Genomic DNA, 25,469 nt, shown 5'->3' on the forward strand with positions numbered 1-25,469 from the left:
GTGGCTCAAACTCATTTTCTTTAAATTTGGCTTTTATCTCGTTTTGGAAAAGAGCTCTTTAAATATAAATATATATATACTATAGAACCAAATAATTATTAGATGAAGCTCTAAGAGGTTAAAGGTAAAGTATTAAGAAGTTGTTGTTTCTTAAAGTGTAAGTCTGGTGAAAATGGACATCATGGTATTTTTCAGCATGAATACCCATCAGAGAATCCATGGAGACAGTTTTTTCCATTTATCAACCATGTGAACGCATCCGAAACGGCATTTTAGTGCTTCTTTTTATGTGTAAGGACCCTAATAATGCTACTGCAGAGGTTTGGTGCTATTTTGAGCAGTATTAGTGGTTAAAAAATGCTGTTTTGGATGCGTTCAGCGCACCGCCCCGAGCCCTTTGGGGCTGTTAGCGTCTCTCCGGGCATTCTCCATACATGGTTGATCAACCAAAAAAACTGTCTCCGTGGCTCATTTGATGTATTTTCATGCTGTAAAAAGACCATGGGGTGCTTTTACGCCCTAATTACACTTTGACCATCATATTGCACATAAAGATTATAGTCAGTGGCTCTGAGTTGTTTAGCAACACATGTAATAACACAACAAAAAACTAGCTTTTTCTTTTGATCAGCAATTGAATTTGATCAAAAGATTTACATTAAAGCTGCAAAGATTATCAGTTGATCATCATAAAATGAATAGGCAGCTTTTCTGATAATCCATAAACTGTTGGAGATGGTTACTGCTGTTTTAATTAATGTGTTGGGGGTATTAGGACCATTGAATGTGCCACTTAAATGATACTGTGATCAGCATTTTCTGTACGTTAAGTTTTACATGAAAACAATACAATAACAACATACTGCATGTATCAAAAACTCCCCAGTACAGTTTAATAAAGTCAGGGTGATAAAATGTTTTGATTAAAAATAGTCAAGTAAATGAAGTCACGGTCGTTTGTTCACACAGAAAGTTTAAACAGAGACGAAAGCAAACACATACCACAAGTGTTGTGTGTTTAACTTTCGCCGTGTGTGAGATTATTTGCAGAGAAAAGAATTAATTCATTGTAAAAAAACAAAAAAAAACAATTAAAAAAGTTGTATTTTTGTTTTGATAAGAGGCAACAATAAATTTAAGTTGCAAAAATAACACAAAGATTATAAAATGAACCCCCTCTAAGATGTGATCTTATGTTTTATATTACAATATTATTAATAATGAGGAACTTTATTTATGTAAGGTCGTCACATTCGCATTCATCAATTGCAGCTGCTTTTGAATAAAAATAAAGACTGTAAAAGCATAAAACAAAACAACAAAAGTAAGAAAATCTGATAAAAATTTAAATGGTAAAGAAGTAATGTTTTGGGGCGCCTTGGGAGCCGAATGGTCACTGTTATAGTCTTAACGGTGTGTCAGTACTTTATTAGAGGTTTGCAACCCGGAACCTTTGTGTCGGGTTTTTGCACCCTGTGGGACTGTTATTGTGGTTGCTCCCCGCTTGTACACATGGATGGCTGGCTACACCAAAGTTTCAGTGAAGTACACAGAACTACATTGAAAGTGTGCGTGCATTATTGCCCTCGGGTTACCACAGTTACAGTCCATGTCACATAACCGCAACATTGTTTTAGTTTTAGTAAAATAAAAAATACCACAAAGAAACATTGGGTCTTCAGTTGTAAATGCTTTCTAGTTTTTCTGCTCTTTTCCTAAAACGTTACAAAGTTAATGATTTTTAGGAGCATATTTGATAAAAAGCCCCAGTTTTCTCTCTTTGGGTGTAATTGTGAACATCTAATACATTAAAAGCAGCAGCGACAGAAAAGCAACATTATGTTCTCTGAAAATATCAAAAACAAATAAAACAACAGAGGACCAGAACAGCTTCCCTGAGGAACACCAAAACATACAGTTCACACAGTCAGACTGAGTTTATCCCCCCGGCTCCTTTAGTACAAAGATCATTTGATCTCTCGAGTGAGTCCATGTGTTGATAATTATTAATGATCAAAGCAAGAAAAACAAACCTCCGACAGTGAAGAACAAGAAGAAGCGTGATTAATACAAATATGACAACAAAAACAACGAGTTTCTGGAACTTCTGGTGGGAAAAACTGACACTAAAATAAATCCATCAATCAAAATCAACAGTAATTGCATGTATATATATATATATATATATATATATATATATATACATCCTGTTTGTGCAAAATTGAATTCTTCTTCGTCTTCTTCACAAAAACAATAAATACAATGGACGGATTTGAGTAAAGAGAGTCGGAGTAATACATTTTAATAAATCTTAGAAGAACAAACGCTTAATTTACCAATATTAAAAAAGTCCCCAAACAATTAGATCACGGAAAAAAGTCATTTTTAAGTGAAAGTGTATCTTTGAGTCTCGTCTCCTCTAATCCAAAGACATGCGGGTGTATCGCAGGGGAATTGTTAACTCTAAATTGTCCGTAGGTGTGAATGAAATCAATCTTCCCACACAAGCGTTTTCTTTTCTACGGTTGGAAATCATGGATGTATAAGTTTAAAATAAAGCAAATACTTCAGAGGAAGAACAGCAACAATGAAAAGTCAGAGCTGAGATTTAGTATCTCGGACGGACACCGAGGTGGAACCGTTACTGACGGTAACACACGTGTATAAATAAGGCGGTAACGGTGGTGGAAAACACAGGTTGGGAGTTGTTGCAAAGCAAATACGGTGACATATTAGAGCGGCACCAGGAGCATTATCCAAGCCACAGCAGACGGACAGGAGCACCCACACAAGAGGGATGAAATCACTTAAGATCTGTCGGCCTACCTAACTGATAAAGCTAACCAACGTTGGAGTCTGTGTCATCGTTTCCAAACGTCTCCGTTTCTGTCCATCCAGACAAAACCCAAACTAAGGGCACACTTCATCCCATTTCGGTGACAATGGCGTTTGCATTAGCTAGGTGGCTACACAGCCCACAAATTGGACGGACATGTAAAAGCACATGCAGCGTTCGGTTGATCTGCTCCAGAAAATGAGCTTTTCTTTGCTGTGACTGTTTCCTGATTTTTCAGCTAGAGGCGCTCAGAAAAATCTGGGTCCAACACCTTTACTGCTGCTTATGTTCTCTCTTCATTGGGTATAAATGAAACACAGGCTCAGCACCATTTCCACCTATGGGTGCCACCTATGGGCGGCACCTATGGGCGGCAGTAGCTCACTTGGCTGAGAACTGGAGGGTTGCCAGTTCGAGTCCCTGTGTGGACCATGAATGGAGCATGGACTGGTGGCTGAAGAGGTGCCAGTTAATCTCCTGGGCACTTCTGTTGAGCAAGACACCGAACCCCCAACTGCTCTGGGCGCTGAGCTATTTGCAGCCCCCTCTCTCCATTAATTGCATGTATGTATGTAGGTCCTGTTTGTGCATGTGTGTGTATTTCGGGCCTACGTGTGTGTATAACCTGTATAATAACAATTAGAGATAAAAATTGAATTTCCCTTGCGGTATAAATTAAAGGAATTCTTCTTATTCTTCTTCAAACATCACAGTTCGAAGGGCTCGGAAATGCCGGAGTAGTGTCGACGTGAACGTGAGTAAAGATGTGTTTTCAACTGAAAAGGTAGTTGGGTGGAAGCAGCCTGTGTGTCAGCAGTGAAACGACCAGTTAAACAAAAACTAAATGTCAGCACAAAACAAGAAAATATCCACAAACCCAGATCATCACCTCCAAGTCTAAACACAACCCTGGAGCAAGGCACTCCCTACGTCTCCGCTCCATCAGCAGAAGTTCATTTTCTTTCTGTACACGTTGTTTAAAGTGTTTGAAGCAGGACGACGCTGAAAAAAGGCAGCGAGTTCTCAGGAAACCTCTCCAGGATAAAAATATATAAAAATAAATCTTTGCGTTGTCCCTTTTTGTTCGCCGTCTCACTCTCCTCGCTCACCGACCAGCCTGAGGAAGATGGAGCGGTCTGTCTGGCAGAGAGCAGCCGGGGTGTCAAACTCCACCACCTTCCCCGCGTGCATCACCAGCACCCTGTCGCAGTCCATGATGGTGTTGATCCTGCAGACGGAAAAGAGAAAAATGAAGTGAAAAATAAGCACCTTACCAAAAGAGTGGAGCATGAAATGAAACGTTCATTCTGTAAAACCAGTCCGCGGTTTAATTACATCTTGAAAAATAGACATTATCTTTGAATAACTCAATAAAATAAAGAGTTATTTCACTCTCTTGGAAGAAGATCAATTCATTGGATCAAAGAATTGTCCGTAACTTTACCTCGAGAAAAGATTACTTACGTTATTAAAGGTTAAAAATCTCATTTGGGTCCTTTTATACAATATTAAGATAGTTTCAATCAAAGTTCATCTCATCTCATCTTCAGCCTCTTATCCGGGGTCGGGTCTCGGGGGCAGCAGCTTTAGCAGGGGACCCCAAACTTCCCTTTCCCGGGCCACATTAACCAGCTCTAACTGGGGGATCCTGAGGCGTTCCCAGGCCAGTGTGGAGATATAATCTCTCCACCTGGTCCTGGGTCTTCCCCGAGGCCTCCTCCCAGCTGGACGTGCCTGGAACACCTCCCTAGGGAGGCGCCCAGGGTTCATCCTTACTAGATGATCCTGAACCACCTCAACTGGCTCCTTTCAACGCAAAGGAGCAGCGGCTCTACTCTGAGTTCCTCACGGATGCTGAACTTCTCCCCCTCTCTCTAAGGGAGACTCCAGCCCCCCTCCTGAGAAAACACATTTCATCCGCTTGTACCCGCGACCTCGTTCTTTGGGTCCTGACTCAGAAATTCTTCTTCTTTCTTCTTTTGAAATTCAAAAGCCATTGAATTTCTAGCACTGAATGTTTATGCACTGAAAACATTTATCTGAATGTTTTGACTGAATTTGAATGAAACTCTTTATTTTTCAATGTTCATAAATTCAAAGTTGCATTTATTACATGTATTATTTCTCTTGTCTTTCCTCCTTGTCGTGTTGCTAAGATGTTTATTATTGTTCACACTTTATTCTTTCTTTGTTGATGGAAAAGTTAAAAATGGTTCAAAAGAGAGATTCACCTGTGTGCGATAGTGAGGACCGTCTTGTCCTGAAACCTTTCCCTGATGGTCTGTTGCAGCAGTTTGTCCGTCTTCTGATCCACGCTGGCCGTGGCTTCGTCGATGCACAGGACCTGCATGGGGGGGAAAACAGCGCTGTGATGTCATTGGAAACAGAGGTCACAGCCATGCGGGAATTACTGGGAACGGGGAAAAAAGGGCGGCAGACAAAACACTGCAATGTTAAAGGTTGAATACGAAGTCTGAATTAATATTTTTAAATTGTTTGACGGGTTTGACAAAGACTTTCTGTCACGTTCTGTTTCCATTGTAGCAGCCAATAGTGTTGGGCGTTGCTGGTTGCCAGGGTTGTCTTTTGTTGGGTGCAGCTACTGTAGGCTGGCACTGGGTGAAATGGGATTTGCCAATCCTGCAGCTGCTTATTTGTCCCAGCAGCTGAGTGACCGGAGACGGGCAACAACCAGAGTCAGTATAGGCCGAGCAGTCACTCCATGGACTGAGATAAAGGAGTTCAACGTCAATAAACGGTAACGGCTAACGGTAACTGTCAGTCAAACTCCTCTGCAATACTTGTTCTTATGGCTCAAACAAACTCAAACAGACTCTGGTCTCCTGTAGGCTATTGGGCCGGGTCTGACCAACCTGGCAACCAGACTGCTTGACTAACTTTTTGTTGTTGCGACTACGATCTTGAGACACTAGATGGCGGTGTTCTGCTCATTCTCCATATTCAAACTTTAAGGAAGCAAAATAGACCAAAATCTCAAAATTGACCTGTGCATGAAAAGTAGAAAATGAAAAAAGAAAAAAACTAAATATGATGATAAATAATGTTCAGTGTCATCGTACAGCCGAGGTCTCACCTTGGCCTGAGTCAGCAGAGCTCTGGCCAGACACAGCAGCTGTCTCTGTCCCACGGAGAAGGACTTCCCTCTCTCTCCAACCTCAGCGTCCAGACCCCCTGACACACACACACACACACACACACACACACACACACACACACACACACACACACACACACACACACACACACACACACACACACACACACACACACACACACACACACACACACACACACACACACACACACACACACACACACACACACACACACACACACACACACACACACACACACACACACACACACACACACACACACACACACACACACACACACACACACACACACACACACACACACACACACACACACACACACACACTAGAGATGTCACCTGAATCTCACACCATAATCTCTCCTGTATGCTGATGAATCACTTTGAACTGTATGTGAAGTGGCACCTTAAAAAACATTTAACAGCCGTCCATCATTATAAACAGTCTCTAGTTCCCGTCACAGCACCACCTGTTTGACCATTTGGATTAGTAGGGAGTGAGGCGACGGCAGGCGCTGCCAAGATGGCGCCGGCCAAAGCCCCTCACACTGAGCTTCATTTTGGCTCTTCGGAAACCTCCGGTTGACGTCACGTTCATATTTTACACAGCCTGTGAGCTGCACCAGGTTTTTTTTTATATGATAAAATCTTAAAGTTGGGATCCGTAAGAATGGAGATCCGTTGTTTCTAGCGGCCTCTTTGGTAGTTAGATGTAACTGCAGGCGAGCCTCTAGGACTTCATCTCCCAGAGTTCCTTTGGAAACCGAAAAATGTCGACTGTACGACATCAGTAGATCGGCATTCTCACCTGCAGCGATGCAGCGTGATGCGGTCATGCTCCACACTCACATGTTGTTAATTTATCATCTTTATTATTTCACTTTTATTGTCATGAATTATTATTATTATTAATTTCTCACTTTTTTGTATTTGTTCATGAATACATTTTTGGATGTCTAAGGGAGGAAAAACAACAGAGAAGTATTGGAGTAATGTTGTTCTCTTAAACTTACTTAAATGTACTGCTTTTTATGTACGTAACAGTAGATTGTACCTTTAATTTGACTTTATGTAACATAATCAGGTGTTCTGAGAATCCGGGACAATCTGTCCTGCGTGTACCTGTGTTGTTCTGAACAGTCTGAGGATTAAAGGACGGTGTGTTCAACAGTCACACCTCATCGCTCTGCTCGTCTTCCCCCTGCACCTTTTCGCTCCCCTCTGTCTCTCTCCTCTCTCTCACCCATCCTGTCGACCACAGAGCCGAGGTGACACTGGACCACGACGTCCAGCAGCTGCTGCTCCGAGTGTCGTCCGCACGGGTCCAGATTCTCCCTGATGGTCCCGCTGAACAGGAAGGGGTCCTGAGGAATAACGGCCAACCTGGATCTACACACACACACACACACACACACACTTACCTTTATTTTACTTTATTTGATTAACATTGCTATAATCTCATTCGTACAATATAAGAATATCACAACTATAGTACTACAATTATTATTATTTTAAATACTATTAGTAATTAATTCTTTAATTGCTTCTTTAATTTTAAGCACTAAAAAAATCCTTATTATTGATTAAAACTATAAGTAGAACTGGTGCTTAGTCGTTTCGTCATCTTTTCGTGGTGTTTTGCCTTGTTTTCTTCTCTTCATTTAACTAATTTAACTTGTTTGTTTGTTTTTATTTCTATTTTTTTTAATTTTTCATACTTAAAATAGTTTCAACTCTTCAGATTTAGAGGACTGTGTTGCCTTGGTGGAAGTATGCTCTCTCTGAGTGACCTCAATCCCACCAACAGTGTCCAAATTTAGGGAAGTGGACCAGGAAAAATGGTAGAAAAAAGGAAAAGATGAAGGATTCTGAGGATAACAGAACGGTATAAAAATCAGACTGCGTGTAACTAGAGCTGCAGATAACCGTTATCTCTCCACCACTGCTTCAGGCGTACCTGAGCTGAGCCAGGCCCACGGTGCTGATGTCCAGCCCGTCCAGGAGAACCTGACCCTGGTTCAGCTCCACCATACGGAACAGGGCCAGGAACAGCGTGGACTTTCCGGAGCCCGTGCGTCCCACGATGCCCACCTTCTCCCCGGGTCGAACTACCAGGCTGATGCCGTCCAGGGCGTTGGGGAGACCGTCCCTGTAGGCCAAAACCACGCCGCGGAACTCCAACCAACCCTGCTCGGGCCACGCCGGAGACAGCTGGTGATGGAGCAGAGAGAGGGTGAAGTTTAAAAAAGTGAAGGAACACCAGAGACAGGTAGAGATGATGTTAGATACCTGAACTTGTGCTTTAATGGATACCCAGTACAGATACCCTTACCGGCAATTACATACAGAGAATGAACGCCATGTAGTTTGTCAGTCAGTCACAATGGGAGAAGAACATAAATAAACTACTTTTAAGCAGTTTTTTCTGAGCTAAATTACAAGGTAATGGATCGGTACATAGACTCATGTACTCGCGATAGGCAATTCCTCTACTGGCTATCCGATATTGGAACAACTCTAGTGACAAGAGACACGTCATTACAAACAGAGCTGCAGCGATCTGTCGATGAATCAGTTAAACAGAAAAAATAATGTGCATCGAGAGGGGTCTGGCTGCAGAAGAACTAGATGACGAAGACAGTGATGAAGAAGGCAAAGAAGAAGACGAAGACGGTGAAAAAAGGAGAAGAAGGTGGCAAGAATGTGAAGAAGGAGAGAAGCGGTATTAGCAGTATTTAGTGTGAGTGCAGCAGTATTAGTTATATATAAGCATTATTAGTATTAGTAATAGTATTAGCATTATTAGCATTAGTAATAGTATTAGTAGTATTAGCATTAATCATGGTATTAGCCGTATATAGTGAGGGCAGCAGTATAAGTATTAGTAATAGCTTTAGTAGAATTAGCATTAGTAATAGTATTAGCAGTATGTAGCGAGTGCAGCAGTGGTTCTGACCTGTGTGTTGTGCAGCTGTGGCTCAGTGGGAAGGCCGGTGGAGAACTCCTCAGTTCTCTCCACACTCACCAGCTGCATCTCAGTCTGGGTGAAGCTGAATATGAGTCCACACAGGAGGGTGGTGATGGACAGGGCGTAGGACAGGGACAGGCCCACCAGACCTGAAGACAACAACACACACGCACACACACGCACACACACTATGGAACCGACCCGTCTCGTATCACCGGTGCACAGCCACCAAACTCTTCCTGCAGACTCACCTGGATCAACAGAATTATACCGGTGCTGGACGACAGCAATCACCCCGAGGCCCGTCACCACGGCAACGCCAATCAGCTGCAGGCGGATGTTCAGCCACTGCATGGCGGCGTTGCTAAGAAACAGGCAGCGTTGGTTTTGCTCCAGACGCCTGGCGATCTCCTCCTCAAACCTGGAACAACAAAAGGAGCACTTTTTTGCAGGATATTAACATTTTTCAGTATTTTCTGACACAAACAAACTACTTAAAGTCATAATCCATTAGATTTGAGATAGGGTAAAGTATGTACGAGACTCTAAAACGTTCTGCTGTCACGTCTCTCACCTTGCAGAGCTGCCGCTGGCCCGGATGGTTCCCAGGCCGGTCAGCGTCTCGGAGAAGTGCGAGTAGACGGGCGACAGAGTGATGCTGCACAGGCGCTTCAGCTCCCGGGACGTGTGACGGTAGAAGTGCTGCGTGCGGAGGTAGACCAGAGCCAGGGGCAGCAGCAGCAGGAGCACCCAGGGGAGGCCGTAGCTGATAACCACCAGCATGCCCAGCAGGCCGAAGACGTTGGCCAGCAGGATGTTCAGGATGAACGGCAGGCTGTCGTCCACCGTGTACAAGTCCGAGGAAAATCGGTTGAGAATGCGACCAATCGGGGTGGTGTCGAAGAAGGATACCGTGGCCTGAGGGGAGGAGGTGAACAGGAAGTTAAGATTATTCAACCTTCAAAAGAAGCCAAGACCAAGCCTGGATTAAGACTTAACGTTAGATGTGTAAATTCCTTTCTTTGCGTTTCTTTAAATTTCAGAAAACTTTGCTGTAATCATTGTTAGCAACATGTTTTGTTGTCCATTAAATGTGTGGTACAAATAAAGTCGTGCTGTGGCCCAGTCCAGCAGTTTGAGCATCACATGTCCCATTTAAGGGCGTTTGAGGGAAGACTATGTTTCAGTAGCAACCCATCAGCTAGTCTGGAGTTTCATTCTGGCAACCTTTCAGTCAGGCAGCCTGCTTCTCTGACCTTTACCTGCTGCTGCCAAACATAAACACTCAATCTGCTCGCCTCTGACTGGGCGACAGTCGTTTGGCAGCTCAAAGCTCAGATGACACACCTTAAGGACGTGGTCCAGAAGTCTGTTGTGAATGACTGTGGCGGCGCAGATGGCTCCATAGGCAAAAAGAAAGGCTCGAAGGGCGGTGAAGACAGTGTTTGCTGCGGCGACGGAGGCGTACACGGTCAGGTAAAACTTGACATCAGGGCTCACGTTGCTCGAAGTGAACACTTCGACTGAGGACAGAGGAGACCTGGGTGGGTAGATGTGAATTAAGAATTCATTAAAAAGGTTGCATAAGTCACTTCAAACATTACTAAAACAACAACAAACAAACAACAGTGTGTCATGTTTCTACAGAGTTAAACCACAATTTGTACCGCTGTGTAAGAACTCCATCCCCTGGATAAAAAAAGCAGTATTCAGGTTTCTACTCAGACTGGAGGTTCAGAACTATGCAGATTCATGCATGGATAGATTACTGAACGGTTGAACCGGGCACGGGCACAGGCCCAGGGGCCTATAAAGTCAGGGGTCCTGACTCATAAAATATAAAATATACACAAAACAACCAAAAAATAACACAAAGAGACAAAAAATGACAACAAAGACGTGCAAAATGATTAAAATTAGATGTAAAATGACCACAGAGAGAAACTAAATGATGACAGAAAAGTAAAATGTCTAAAAATAGATGCAAAACAACCACAAAAAGAGGCAAAATGACTAAAAGTAGATGCAAAACAACCACAAAAAGATGCAAAATGACTAAAAATAGATGCAAAACCACCACAAAAAGATGCAAAATTACTAAAAAATAGACGGAAAACCAGCACAAAAAGATGCAAAATTACTAAAAATAGATGCAAAACCACCACAAAAAGATGCAAAATGACTAAAAATAGATGCAAAACAACCACAAGAAGATGCAAAATGACTAAAAGTGGATGCAAAACCAGCACAAAAAGATACAAAACAACTAAAAATGGATGTAAAATGAGCGCATAGAGAAACAAATGACCACAAAACAACTAAATCTAGACTCTTTGACTTTCTGTGTCTTGTTTATACGAAGGCATAGTGGGGGGCCTCTTACAGGTCTGTGCCCAGGGGCCCAGGGGCTCAGAATACGTCCATGGGTTCATGTAGGGTTGGGCCTGATCAGAGCTCTATTTCAAATGTCTGAATTATACTGTTTTTATCTCAGATAGTTTTAACTAAAGGGAAGAAGAATAACAGCTGTTTTGTACATTTTTAAGTGTTGTAAAGTTGACCTGCACAAAAATGTAATTTGTTCTTATTCAATTAAAATATCGTAATGATTTGAGAACTCACATTAATCCTCCGGATGAGAAGAGCAGCAGGTGAGGGGAGCTGAAGGTACCAGAGGAGGAGGAACCGTTCGTTCCGGTGGAACCGTTGTTCTTCAGCTCGGAGATCCAGTGAGAAAGCCACCAATCAGAAACGTTCTTAGAGGCTGAATCACAGAAAAGAAACGTGGAAAAAGTTCTAATTTTGCTGCTTTTTTAAGTGAAATACAGTGAAAACGACAAAACTAAAAGCACCCATAGCTGCACCATTAAGGTGATTAGTGCAAGTAATCCTTCAACTAAAAGTTTCTTCTGTTACAGTCAGTGGTGAGAGAATTATGCTGATCTTTTACTTTATTAAATGTAGTAATATCACAGTGTAGAAATACTCTGTTAGGATTAAAAGTCCTGCATTCACACTTAAATAAGTAATAAAGTATAATAAGTAAATAAAAGTATAAAAGTATCTGAATCAAAAACACATTTAAAGCAACAAGATTCAACGTATTTACTTTGAATAATAAAATGTTATTGGATTATAATAATTGATACATTAATGTAGATTAACCTATAATAATAAATCATAATTTCTTGGTACATTATATTTTTTACTGAAAATGAGCGTCATCACAGCACGCACGTCATCACGGCGGATCCAAACCTTGCATGAGGAGCAGGGACGTGAGGACGGAGGCAGCCAGGGCTCCGCCCACAGCGACCCAGTAGGTCTGGTAAACTCTCCACGCCAGCCCGCCCACCTGCTTCTTCTCCGCCCCTGACTGGTCGGGGTCATCGTCCACACAGAGATCAGGGGATGAACCCGGCTCCTCTTCCTCCTGCTGCTCCAGGCCATCTGCTTTAAAAAACAACAACAAGAGGGGGCGTGAAAATAATCCGATTTTTTTCTGCAGTCACCAACGTGTGCAGATCCCAGGAGGGGCACAGTGGACACGTCCCTCTCAATGTTTAGAGCATTTGTCCCCCTCCGATAAAAACAAATAAGTAGCAGAGGACTTTTATTTTGAAGAACCACTAGAACGTGACTCATAGACCCAACAAGCCAAATTAGAGCGATAATAATAACTAAAAGAACAAATTCTAGTCAAAGCAGGTCGCTTCGAGTCATATTATTATTCTTATAGTTTAAATAGTCACCTATGTTGTCTTTATCTTTACATAAAGACATTCCCACCATAAATGAGTGCATACAAAACCAACTGAATGCGGGGAATTAAGTAATTGACGGCAAAAAAACTTTCTGGGGAGATCCCCCAGACTCCCATTCTTACTAGGTGAAAGTAAATGACAACAAAGACACGCAAAATTATTAAAAATGACCACAGAGAGAAACAAAACGACTACAAATAGACGCAAAACCACCACAAAAAGATGCACAAAGACTAAAAATAGATGCAAAATAAGCAAAAAAAGAAGCAAAGTTACTAAAAATAGATGCAAAACCATCACAAAATGATGCAAAATGACTAAAAATAAATGGAAAACTGCACAAAAAGATGCAAAATGACTAAATATAGATGCAAAACGGCATTAAAAAAATGCAAAATGACTAAAAATAGATGCAAAACAATTACAAAGACATACAAAACAGCTAAAAATGGACGTAACATATGTACAAAGAGAAACAAAATGAGCACATAGAAAATAGGTGAAAGGAAATCTGTGCCCTTGGTGTCTCTCTCCACACTATTCTGTCTATTCAACACTCTCTAATGAAGGCATAAAAAGTCCAAAAATATATTTTAAAAATCACTAAAATCGCAGCCACTACATTGGTGCACGTCTAGTGTATGAATGTCCAGATCAAATTTATGGCCATCTATCCAAAAGTTGATAAAAAAAAAAAAGAAACATTACGCTCAAAGACCCAAATGTGAACTTTACGGTGGTTCATTTAAATGTATCCTCGGGGCATCGATCCATCAGCTGTTGAGATGTTTCCATTATGGTGGAAATCAAGCAGCTCTAACTGCAGGTGAACAAACCTTTCTCTCTCATGTTGTGCTTGTTCTTCTGTTTTTTGGGCACCGCCTCGACCAAAGGAAGGATTTCTGCTGCTGTGCCTGTTAAACAGCAAACAAACGTGGGTTGTGAGCAAAGAACCTTCTTCAAAACATGCAGCATTTCCCGACTTTAAGGAGCACATTTTGTACACATTTATGAAGCAACTTCAGGGGATAGTTCTGATATTTTAAAGTGGGGTTGTGTAAGGTATGAGTGGATGCATTACGGTGCTTTTTCTTTGCATTACGGTGCTTTTTTTTTGCATTACGGTGCTTTTTTCCGACCTGTTTTGACGATCGTTCCATCGTCCATGAGGACCACCATGTCGGCTTTGTCCACAAACTCTACGCGGTGCGTGCAAAGGATCCTGGTCTTCCCCTTGAGGAGCTCCATGATGCATTTCTTCATGAGGTGTTCGGCCACATCGGTATCAACCGCCGCCAGAGGATCGTCGAGGAGGTAGATGTCCTTGTCCTGGAAAACGACGACAGGAGAAAGTCACAGTCAAGTCTGTGAGAGGACGTCTCTATATATTTGCTCTCTATATGTACACTGGGGTCAAAGTTAGAGAATAAATAATTAATTCTTGATTAATTCTGAAATACTGTTATTTTTTACTGTTCAGAATTTGTTAGAATATCTGCTATTTGGCTATACCACTGTAAAAATTGATTAAAAATGACCACAGAGAGAAACAAAATGTCAAAAAAATTACTAAAAATAGACACATAACCAACACAAAAAGATGCAAAATGACTAGAAATAGATGGAAAACGGCACATAAAGATTCAAAAATGACACAAAAAGATGCAAAAGCACCACAAAAAGATGAAAAAGGCTAAAAATAGATGGAAAACGGCACAAAAACATGCAAAATGACTAAGAATAGATGCAAAATGAGAAAAAAAGGATGCAAAGTTACTTAAAACAGATGCAAAACCAGCACATACCACTTTTGTCCCAGCATGTTTTTTTTTTTTAAATAAGCAAGGCACCTCAATAAAAACCTTTATGAAAAACACAGTGAGCAAAAATAGAGTAATCATTGTGTCAGAAGAGAAGATTTCAACAATGTTTTCTTCTCTAGGATTCAGAACTGAACAGGAAGTGTAGAGGCCACAGCTTTGAATGACTTGAGCACATCTGCGCCCACAGGACATCACTAGTTCCTCACACTGCTCTGCTTTGATCTGCTTCCGTTCTGACTCAGTCTTTTCCACAGTTCGGTAACTGTAGTGGGTATCTTAAACATTAGTGTGTCACTGAGGATTTTCCAGAGATTCTCTATGGGGTTTAAATCTGGACTCTGACACTTCCTCCTCCAAATTGAACTGACTTCTTCACACACTTTGGGTTCAGTCTTTCCCCAGTCCTAACCGGACATAATGTTTCCCATCAGACCCAAATAAATTGAACTTTAATGTCATGTCATGATTGGGAGGGATGTTTTCTGCAGCAGGAGTTGGGCCTCTTGTACAGCTACATGTCAGGGTGAATGCAAATGTTTATGTGAGCGTTCTTAGACATTACTTTGTCGCCATGGATTTTCCAGAGTTTCTCTATGGGGTTTAGATCTGGACTCTGACACTTCCTCCTCCAAATTGAACTGACTTCTTCACACACTTTGGGTTCAGTCTTTCCCCAGTCCTACCCCGCACATAATGTTTCCCATCAGACCCAAATAAATTGAACTTTAATGTCATGATTGGGGGATGTTTTCTGCAGCAGGAGTTGGGCCTCTTGTACAGCTACACGTCAGGGTGAATGCAAATGTTTATGTGAACGTCCTTCAGCAACATGCAACACCTTCGCTGCAATTGTCTCCCAATCTGTTGCAATTTCCATAAAAGACAAAGCAAGGGCCTCTACACTTCCTATTCATGTTTGAATCCTACAGCCCTAAAAAAAGAAGAAGTTTAAATCTTCTCTGCTGACACAATGGTTGCTGTTCTCTGGCTTTCACTGTTTTTTCACAAAGTCAGTTTTTGTTGAAGTGCCTTGGTTATTTTAAAAAAAACATGCAAGTACATCAGTGTTATAGCCACAGCAGATATTCTATCACATCCTTCTGTCACAGTTTAAACCTCGTCAGTGAAAGCACCACCAACTAAGCTCCCGTTGGCCCGAAGACAAACGTACAACTCAATATGAGGAGCCACGTCGCACCGTTGTGATTCAGTAATGATCGAAGGTCTTTGACACTTTTCTGTAAAAAAAACTGAACGTCCAAGTTCCAACAGTATTCTCCTGAACAGCTGTCGAGACTCGGACTAAATCAAAGTTTGAATCATTTCATTCTATCAGATGTAAATAATACATTTAGTGCATCAAATAGCTGTTAATGAAGGGAACTTATGAATGGTTGTGTCTGTAAACACACGTGTGTGTAGTCCGTAGATGCAGAGGTTGACAGAAAGGCCACAAACTGTATCTAATCACCTGACCTTAATTCTGTTTCCTGCACAGTAACATGTGTTTGCATGTCTCTCTCTGTGGACTCAAAGCAGATGGCTGCAGTGTGTGTGTGTGTGTGTGTGTGTGTGTGTGTGTGTGTGTGTGTGTGTGTGTGTGTGTGTGTGTGTGTGTGTGTGTGTGTGTGTGTGTGTGTGTGTGTGTGTGTGTGTGTGTGTGTGTGTGTGTGTGTGTGTGTGTGTGTGTGTGTGTGTGTGTGTGTGTGTGTATGTGTGTGTGTGCATGCTTTGGACTGACCATGTAAACTGCTCTGGCGAGGGCCAGCCGAGCCTTCTGTCCTCCGCTCAGAGTTACTCCATTCTCTCCCACTTCTGTCTTGTCACCATTTGGCAAAACCTGAAAAGACACATTTTTAAAAACACAAATCATCATAAATATTAGATGATCACACAAAAGATGCAAAGTATAGACGCAAAACCACCACAAAAAGATGGAAAATGACTAAAAATAGATGCCAAACAATTACAAAGTCATACCAAACAACTAAAAATGGACGTAAAAGGAGTACAAAGAAAACAAAAGGAGCAGATAGAAAATAGGTGAAAGGAAATATGCGCTCTTGGTGTTATCCCCCTTCTCTCTCTCCACACTATTCTTTGGACGGAGAGATGCTCATGAGGCTCAGTAGTCGTCTTTTTACCACCCCTCGCCAAAAGCGGGTGAGCTCGAGCGCACCAAGGTCCCTTGCTTTGCCACTGACACTTCTGGTCTAAAATCGTGCTGCAGTGAGGACGTGTTGGAGCCAGTTTCCATGTGGATAAGACCCACGTCTTTACCCACGGGCCCAGCACGACTCTCGACTGTCGAGTGGAGAGTCACTGGGCTGCGAGTGGAGAGTCACTGGGCTGGGAGACGAATGAGATGGACTGTCATCACCACTTTCTAGTATAGTGGACAGTATCTCCGCATGTCACCTGGAAAACCAGGGATCGATTCCTTGACAGTGACTCTTTGGCGGCAGTAGCTTAATCCATAGGTGATTTGGCTGGGAACCAGGTTCGAGTCCCTGTTAGGACCATGAATGGAACGTGGACCGGTGGCTGGAGAGGTGCCAGTTTATCGGCATTAATCTATTAATAAAGTAATTCTTCTTCTTCCATCGGCAAAATGTAAACATGTCTCATTGTTATAAACACTAATGATGGATGAGACACTGCAGGTGAGAAATATAGAGACAGGAAAAGACATGAAGGCAGCAGAGATCGTACGTTGAGGTCGTCTGACAGAGCGCAGGCCTCGATCACAGCCTGGTAGAAGACAGGATCGTAGTCTTTGCCAAACAGGATGTTGTCCCGTACTGATGCATGCTGGATCCACGGCTCCTGAGACGCAAGACCGAAGCCGGCCTCTCTCTCAGCAACGTACACCACTCCGCTCAACCTGCACAGATCGGGAGAGAAGACCTTGAGTCGGTGTGCAGCACTTGAATAGATGTGGTGAGTCGTGGAGGCGGTTTTACCTGTTGAGTTCTCCGGTGAGAGCAGCCAGAAAGGAGCTCTTCCCACAGCCGACCTTCCCCACCACGACCACCAGAGAGCCCTGGAACAGACAGAAGCCAACACAACACATCTATTTTTAGTCTTTTTGCATATTTTTGTGCTGGTTTTGCATCTATTTTTAGTCTTTTTGCATATTTTTGTGCTGGTTTTGCATCTATTTTTAGACATTTTGCATCTTTTTGTGGTGGTTTTGCATCTATTTTTAGACATTTTGCATCTTTTGTGTTAGTTTTGCATCTTTTTCTAGTCATTTTTCATTTTTCTATGGTGGTTTTGCATCTATTTTTAGTCATTTTGCATCTTTTTGTGGTGGTTTTGCATCTATTTTTAGTCATTTTGCATCTTTTGTGTTAGTTTTGCATCCATTTTTAGACATATTGCATCTTTTGTGCTGGTTTTGCATCTATTTTTAGACATTTTTCATCATTTTGCATCTTTTTGTGGTGGTTTTGCATCTATTTTTAGACATTTTGCATCTGTTGTGTTAGTTTTGCATCTATTTTTAGTCATTTTTCATCTTTCTATGGTGGTTTTGCATCTATTTTTAGTCATTTTGCATCTTTTGTATTAGTTTTGCATCCATTTTTGGACATATTGCATCTTTTGTGCTGGTTTTGCATCTATTTTTGGACATTTTTCATCTTTCTATGGTGGTTTTGCATCTATTTTCTAGTCATTTTGCATCTTTTGTGCTGGTTTTGCATCTATTTTTAGTCATTTTACGTTTCTATGTTGTCATTTTGTTTCTCTCTGTGGTCATTTTACGTCTGTTCTCAATCATTTTGTGTCTTTGACATATTTTTGTCTCTATTTGTTCTTTTTGTGTCTATTTTCAGTCATTAAGCATCTCTTCATAGGAAAAAAATGTATTAATTACTATACTTACTTACTATATTTCTATATCTTTTCTTTTTCTTACATGTTCAACATAAAATAAAATAATTTATTATCAATAATAATCAATAATAAATTATGAGCTTTAATTCAAATCTGAATTATTCAAAAGACTGCTGTTGTTATAGATTCAAGTTTTCACTCATCAGCTGCCTGCTCAAAAAACGTTAATATTTAATACATTTATATTTTTTAATGTTATTTTGATCTCATTTCTTATTTTTCCAGTTTTAATTTGATTTGAATATTTCTGTTTTCTGCAGTAACAATGAAGAACGCAGAGCATGAAGGCAGTAAAGTAACTCAGCTCACAGACGGTTCGTACCTTTGTGATGTGCAGAGTGAGACCGTGCAGCAGCAGACTCCCTTTAGCTCTTCCACTTTCTCCCTCCTTGTCGGGCCCCTGCCAAGAAAATGTCCCCTGACTCAACAGGATCGATGTCTGAGTGTCTTCAGGGGAAACTAGGAAAGATATTTTAAACATATACATCATTATACATCATTATAATAACATTAAATAAGCTTTGAAAGGCCAATGAATGATGCTTTTACGGGTTTGTGCACACAAAAAGCTTCAGATTCAGTTCAGCTGTGCACTTGCGGAGTTCCAAATTTGGTTTTAAGGAAAAAATAATGAAAGGTGTAGTTTAAGTGCACAGTCATTTTACCTCACAGAGCACAGGAGCGGCTGGTCTACCGCTGCCTCGGTCCGTTGTCGTTTTGTTAGCTCTTAACGATGTTTGTTTGATAATTTGTAGATTATTTTCTCAATTAAACGATTGTTTGGTCCATAAAATGCCTAAAACCTGATAATGACGGCAGCACACTGAGCTGTAACATGTGTCTTTTGATTTAATTAAAGGCTTTATTTTTTAAAAGGAAAAACAACGAATATCCAAATACCAAAACTGAAAACTGAAAACCTATCCAGGTAACACACTGACGAAGTATCTCATACAACCACACTTATAATAATACAAATGTTAACCATTTATGCAACAGCTGCGGTTGTAGTGATCCATAAAGTTGTAGATCAAAAGATCAGATAATGTTGGAACAGACCGACCAAAAAAAACTAAACTCTGACACACACACGCAAGCACACACAGACAAACGCACGCACGCACGCACGCACGCACGCACGCATGCACACAGAGAGCCTACCCAGGGCGTAGTACGCCTGCAGATCCTGGTTGGTCAGTGTGAAGAAGCGTTGGATTCGCTCCAGAGACACTTTGGCCTCCAGGATGCCGTTGAGCACCCAGGGGAACGCGTTGAGAGGGACGATTAGCATTCCCACCAGAGCCAGCGTGGTGAACACCTGCAGGGGCGGATATTCATGTTCATGACACATGATACAGAAAAAACATTCACTGGAGAGAGGAAGATCTGTTCTGGACGTTTCCTGCTGATAATAATGGAATTAATGTCTATAACGTACATTTTTTTTAGTGAGTTTAGTCAGTGTTATGAGAGAGGATTGGTGATCAAATGTGATTTTACACCTTCAAGCAGAAATGATTGATCCTGTAAATTCAGACAACGGGCCCCTGGGCACAGACATGAACGAAGCCCCCCACTCTGTCTACATAGGAACAAGACAACCAAATTCAAAGAGTTGACTTTTAGTTATTTTGTAGTCATGTTGCATCTCTTTGTGGTGGTTTTACATCTATTTTTAGTCATTTTGCATCTTTTTGTGGTGATTTTACTTCTATTTTTAGTCATTTTGCATCTTTTTGTGGTGATTTTTCATCTATTTTTAGTCATTTTGTATCTTTTTGTGGTGGTTTTACATCTATTTTTAGTCATTTTGCATCTTTTTGTGGTGATTTTTCATCTATTTTTAGTCATTTTGCATCTTTTTGTGGTGCTTTTACATCTATTTCTAGTCATTTTGCATCTTTTTGAGGTGCTTTTACATCTATTTCTTTTCTTAAATGGAAAAGACTCACCTGCCAAATTGTGTTAAAGCTCATATCAACTGGATAAAACTGACATTTGTTTATATGATAATGGTCTACATCATTACTTAGAAATCGTTTTTTATAAAAGAAATTTAAAAAGAGAAAATATTACATATCAGATGCAGATGTTAGGTTTTTATTTCCAATGTAAAAAGAATAATTTCCAGAGGTTTTGTGTGCAGCTTTTATAAACATTAATTCCCTCTGAGCTCTCTGTTCGCCCAGTTAAATCTATACTCATCTGAAAGACAAAAGCTCCCCCACCTTGGCTGCAGTCAGCTGATTTCCCAGCAGCACGTAGGTGACGAAGGTGAGGATGGAGATGACCACCGGCAGAGCAGCCCAGGTGTAAACACACATGGCGTCCAGGTACTTGAGGGCCTTGAGGCGGGACAGCTCTTCTCTACGGCAGTCGGCCACCTTCTGAGTAAAATGAGGCTCCCAGTTGTAGAACTTGATGACGCGAATGCCGAAGAGGATCTCCGTCATTAACTGAGAAGAGTCACAAATTTAAGAGAATAATCTGAATCTCGACATTCTTCTTCAGCATGAATCGTTTTATTAATTCTGAATCATTTTATTTATTTGTTACAAAAGAAGGACTTATAAAAAATTAAACTTGGTCATAAAAACATTTAAACTTGTTCATTTAAAAACATATGTGGTGAAATCGCAAATGAGATGGATTGTTTATCTCCATATGAGCTGCGTTAAGTTACTAAAGGGGCTTTACTGAAAGTGTTTAATGGAAATGCAGCTATAGATAAAACGAAACAGTTCTCACCTTAACACGGCTGTCCTTGTGCCTGAGCATGTGTTGGTTGTTGCTAAGGATACGGGACGCAAGGAACTTGTTGAACGGCACGAGCAGCAGAGCCACGCCCAGTCCGCCAAGGAAAGCCACGCCCACCTGCAGGTACAGCAGGTAGAGGGTGATGATAAACCGGAGGGGCATGCTCCACAGCTCGTGGAAACTGTTGAAGAAGTTGACCACGCGGTCGGTGTCAGTGCTCATCAAGTTCACCACCTCTCCCAGAGTGGTGCCGGCCAGGCTGCTGCCGCTGACCCGCAGGGCTTTGCTGTAAACAGCCGACACCAGAGCGGCACGAGCTGACAGCGCCACCTTGGAGACCTCGTAGACGAAGATCATTTGGAGGAAAGAAGAGAGAAGAGTGGTGGCGAAGAGGCCCAGAGCGCACCAGGCACCCTGGCTGACCGGAGCGCCCTCGTCCTCCATGAAGTTCACCAGACTGCTGAGGAGCAGGGGACCGGCGAAGCTCAGCATGCTGACCACCACCTTCAGCACACCGAGGATGTAGTAACGCAACCCAAACGCCTTGTGCAGCACCCTCAGCAGCCCCACGTCCCCCTCCAGCTCCAGTGGCTCCTCCTGGTAGTTTGAACTCCAGGTGCCACTCAGGAGGTTTCTGCTGACCGGCCTGGGCCACTGATCCCGCCCGTTACTGACCGCCGCCCCTCGTCGGCACGCTTCCCAGCACTGGTGGAAGTATCGACAAACCACAGTAGTCCGGAGTTTCCGAGGGAGGTGATAAACGTCAGCAGGTCTGTCCAGCTCCCGTCGCTGCCCTCTCCTGAGGAGAGGCGTCAACCACAGGAAGAAGAGCCGAGAGAAGCAGCCGCTCCCATCCTCGGCCACCATCTCCCCCGTGTCCGGCTGGGCGCCCTCTGGGATGAGCGGGGATCCGTCCACAGCGTTGATGTACAAAGTGTATCCAGCATCGCTGATGCAGGGAAAGGCAAATGCCAGAAGATAAAGCAGAAGGGGGAGCGTCCGGGCTGAGGCGAGAACAAAACGCGCCAATTCAAGAGGCTGCGTTAGGTGAAAACACTCCCGACCGTCGCAGTAAATCACCAAGGTGACGACCAGGTTCGGGACGCACAGAAGGACCAGCAGAAACAGCAGCGGAGGTCCTCTGGTTCTCCTCAAAGCCGTCCTCTGGAGCACCGTGATGGCACTGAAGTGCACCAGCCAGGCCAGGATGGCACAGCCGTCAGCCAGGACGTCCAGGTACAAGTCGGCCCGCTGGAGGAGGCTCGCCAGGACGACATCTGCGGCGAAGAGCAGCGCCGCCAGCAGAGCAGACACCCACCGGAGGGTCCAACCACAGGGAGGGGACGTCTGGAGGAGGTCGCATCTAAAAAGCAGACACATTGAATTTAATATTACAGGTGCATGATATGAATGAAATGAGTTCTTTGTGGCCGATTATGAGAGAATAAAAGATACTGTGAGAATAGATTTCATTCTTGTGTAAAACATTACACTTTTACTTTATTTTATAAATATAAGGGGTAATTATCCAGAAAATAAACACATCAGCACGTATAGGACACAAAATACATTCACTATTGATAGAAACCTTAAAATCCAGAACCAGTTCCCATTTAAAACTGTTTTTCCACATCACAGGACCTAATTTTCATTTCATTATCAGATAAAATAACAAATATTTCCTCATGCAACATTAAATTAAACTAATACGATCAACATAAGTTCAAGGTTTTGAAGTATGAGCTGCTCAGTTTAGGTAAGTTTATTACTTTATCACAAAATAATAATCAGCATAGTGATGTATTCTGCTGTTCTCAGTGTGCACATTTTCCACAGTCAGATATAAGCAAGCTGCTGTTGGGTCCCTGTAAATTATAATTAAGTCATAGAGAGTGGTCTTTACCTACTCTGTAAAGTCTCCTGAGATAAGTTTAGTTATGATTTGGCACTTGAATTGAATTGAATTGAATTTATATTTAATTTAATTTAAATTGAATAGGAGTCAAATTGAAATTAATTAAATTGAATTTAAATTAATTGGAAATAAATTGAAATTTATTTTATTTTATTTTATTCAATTTGAATTGAATGATTTGGCACTGTAAATAACAGTGAATTGAAATTAAATTGAATTGGAATTGAATCGAAATTTAATTTAATTTATATGGAATTTAATGATTTGGCACTGAAAAATAAAATTGAATTTAATTTAACTGAAATTAAATTGAAACTAATTGAATTGAATTGAATTGAATTGGTGTGTTTGGCCGACAGGTACGACCCACCTCGTCACGCCGAGGTAGCAGGCGCTGAATACGGCCATCCCTGCGTGAGGCAAGGCTCCGAGGACGAGCTGGTTAAAACAGGAGCTGACGCGTCCGTTCTGCCACACGGGGAAAGGATCCTGCTCGTCTGTGTGACAGAGGCCCGCGACCAGCTCCGCCGGCCCAAAGACCCTCATCCCTCCTCCTAGTTCACTGACGCCATTCTAGGAAATATCTGAGGAGCAGAAAACAACGTTAGTTCCTAACCGCAGCGTATTAAAATGACCCACAGGAAGTCAATCCTGCCTGAGGCCACAGTGTCAGACTCATTTCATCCCTGTTAGTTGCTCTAAACATCAGTATTTATTCATTATCTGTAACTGTTTAATACGAATGTGTGCAGAACTGGGTCAGGGCTCAGCACGCTAACAATATGGCCGTCCTTATTAGTCACATGATGTTTGAGTAATTAAGACCCTGATGCAATTATACTTCAGCCTGATCATTAAAATGTGACGTCAAAATTCTGGTTTATCTGGTTCTTTGTCAGCTGAATCAATTTGCACATTTGTCTGTGACGCTTTATGGTTAGTCAAACTCTTTACTCGAGCTGCACCGATTAGTCCATCGACAGATAAATAATCACAAACTATTTAGATAATCGACATGCAGGTGTTCGGTTCATTGATGACTCTAAATCACCCGTAGGTGTGAATGGTTGTCTGTCTCTGTTCGTCTCTATGTGCCCTGTGATAGACTGGCGTCCTGTCCAGGGTGGACCCCGCCTCACGCCCGATGTCAGCTGGGATCGGCTCCAGCCCCCCCGCGAGCCCGACCCCGGGATAAGCGGTTGAAGATGAATGAATGAATGAATGATTCATCATTAATGATTAATCATGAAAGAGCTAATTTTTTTTAATGCAAAAATGGCAGAAAATGCTGTTTTCCGCTTCTCAATTGTGGAGTTTTCTTGTTTTTCTTCGTTTTATATCAAATTAAACTGTAAACTTTCTAAACTCGCTATCATACACGACCCCTGACATAGTGATATATTTAATGGATATATCCTATGCATAACAATAACACTACAGCACTGATTAACTGTACAATTAACCCGAATAGTGGAGGCAGTAACTGCAGGAATGTGTGAATGTGAATTTTAAATGTGATTTATATGCGATTTCATGTGTTTCTTTCAAATGTTATTAAAACATTCAACAGCTTTATGTAAAAGGAGTTGACATACATGTAGATAGAAATAGTATACAGCGAACATGTGCCAGGGGTGATGTTCATTATACAACAAGGTTATGCATATTACATATTACAGCCTTTATATCACATATTACAGCCTTTTCATTGGCTGATTTGGTGAGTAGCTTAAAGTAAAGCTCCATTTCCTTTTGAAAAACATAAAAGCAAGGGGTTTTCTTAGAAAATCTACTTTAATGAATATGACATTTTGCAAGAATTGCAGGAAATAAAAACAGATTTATTAAAAAGTAACATTTTCCTTCCTTCTTAGGGTAACTATGGAAACCAAAGACACCATTTTCCCAAAGTAAAATAAAAGATAAAGTGAATGTTTTTAAATGTTCTGTGTAAAGCACTTTAAATTGCCTTGCTGTTGAATTGTGCTACATTAATAAACTTGACTTGACTTTGTCTATTTTTACCAGTTTGTTAAAAGTAGCTAGAGAGTGGACGACCTACAAACACAAAACCCCGTTAACATTTTACACTTTTTAAGAAGAAGACGCAGTTACACACTAAGGAAACACTTTTAATATATTTTACTCACATGTGTTGAAGGTTTGCCATCATGTCTGTGTCTCGGCGCTGGTTTTTAACCCCATGTTGACGCAGGTGAAGGCGCTTCCTGGCTGAAAGGAACCTGCTGGTTTGGCCCAAGAATGTAAACAAACCGAGGCTAGCTAACTAGGCTAACTAGCTTAGCTCACAAAACATCCCCGGTTTCAAACGTCGTTGTCATGGTAACACTAACATTATATTAACTAAAC

At 41.7% G+C, this 25,469-nt stretch overlaps 1 protein-coding gene across 1 annotated transcript; it reads right to left on the reverse strand.

Annotated features, from left to right (window-relative positions):
- Positions 1-1,228: 1,228 nt before the first annotated feature.
- Positions 1,229-25,398, reverse strand: abcc10 (ATP-binding cassette, sub-family C (CFTR/MRP), member 10). Its single transcript, XM_083925913.1, has 22 exons — positions 25,250-25,398; positions 23,470-23,683; positions 21,176-22,547; positions 20,656-20,883; positions 19,589-19,745; positions 18,750-18,886; positions 17,491-17,570; positions 17,240-17,411; positions 16,269-16,367; positions 13,844-14,033; positions 13,541-13,618; positions 12,199-12,393; positions 11,563-11,704; positions 10,288-10,480; positions 9,515-9,858; positions 9,192-9,361; positions 8,929-9,089; positions 7,930-8,183; positions 7,216-7,361; positions 5,931-6,028; positions 5,068-5,180; positions 1,229-4,064 (listed from the first exon to the last, which is right to left on the reverse strand). Exons 2-22 carry the CDS (start codon positions 23,643-23,645, stop codon positions 3,929-3,931), a joined length of 4,641 nt encoding a protein of 1,546 aa, XP_083782039.1. The 5' UTR covers positions 23,646-23,683; positions 25,250-25,398; the 3' UTR covers positions 1,229-3,928.
- Positions 25,399-25,469: the final 71 nt, after the last annotated feature.

Source organism: Echiichthys vipera, assembly GCF_963691815.1.
Source record: "Echiichthys vipera genome assembly, chromosome: 2".
In the NCBI taxonomy this organism is placed as follows: Eukaryota; Metazoa; Chordata; class Actinopteri; order Perciformes; family Trachinidae; genus Echiichthys; species Echiichthys vipera.

What these genes read in the sequence shown, in the direction of transcription:
- abcc10 (XM_083925913.1), bottom strand. Translation starts at nt 23,645, where the DNA reads ATGAGGGTCTTTGGGCCGGCGGAGCTGGTCGCGGGCCTCTGTCACACA. An exon ending in TCACTCTGCACATCACAAAG is followed by an intron (nt 17,571 to 18,749) that starts GTACGAACCGTC and finishes TGTCTGTTCCAG; the next exon opens with GGCTCTCTGGTGGTCGTGGT. An exon ending in GCCAGCGGCAGCTCTGCAAG is followed by an intron (nt 9,362 to 9,514) that starts GTGAGAGACGTG and finishes TTGTTGTTCCAG; the next exon opens with GTTTGAGGAGGAGATCGCCA.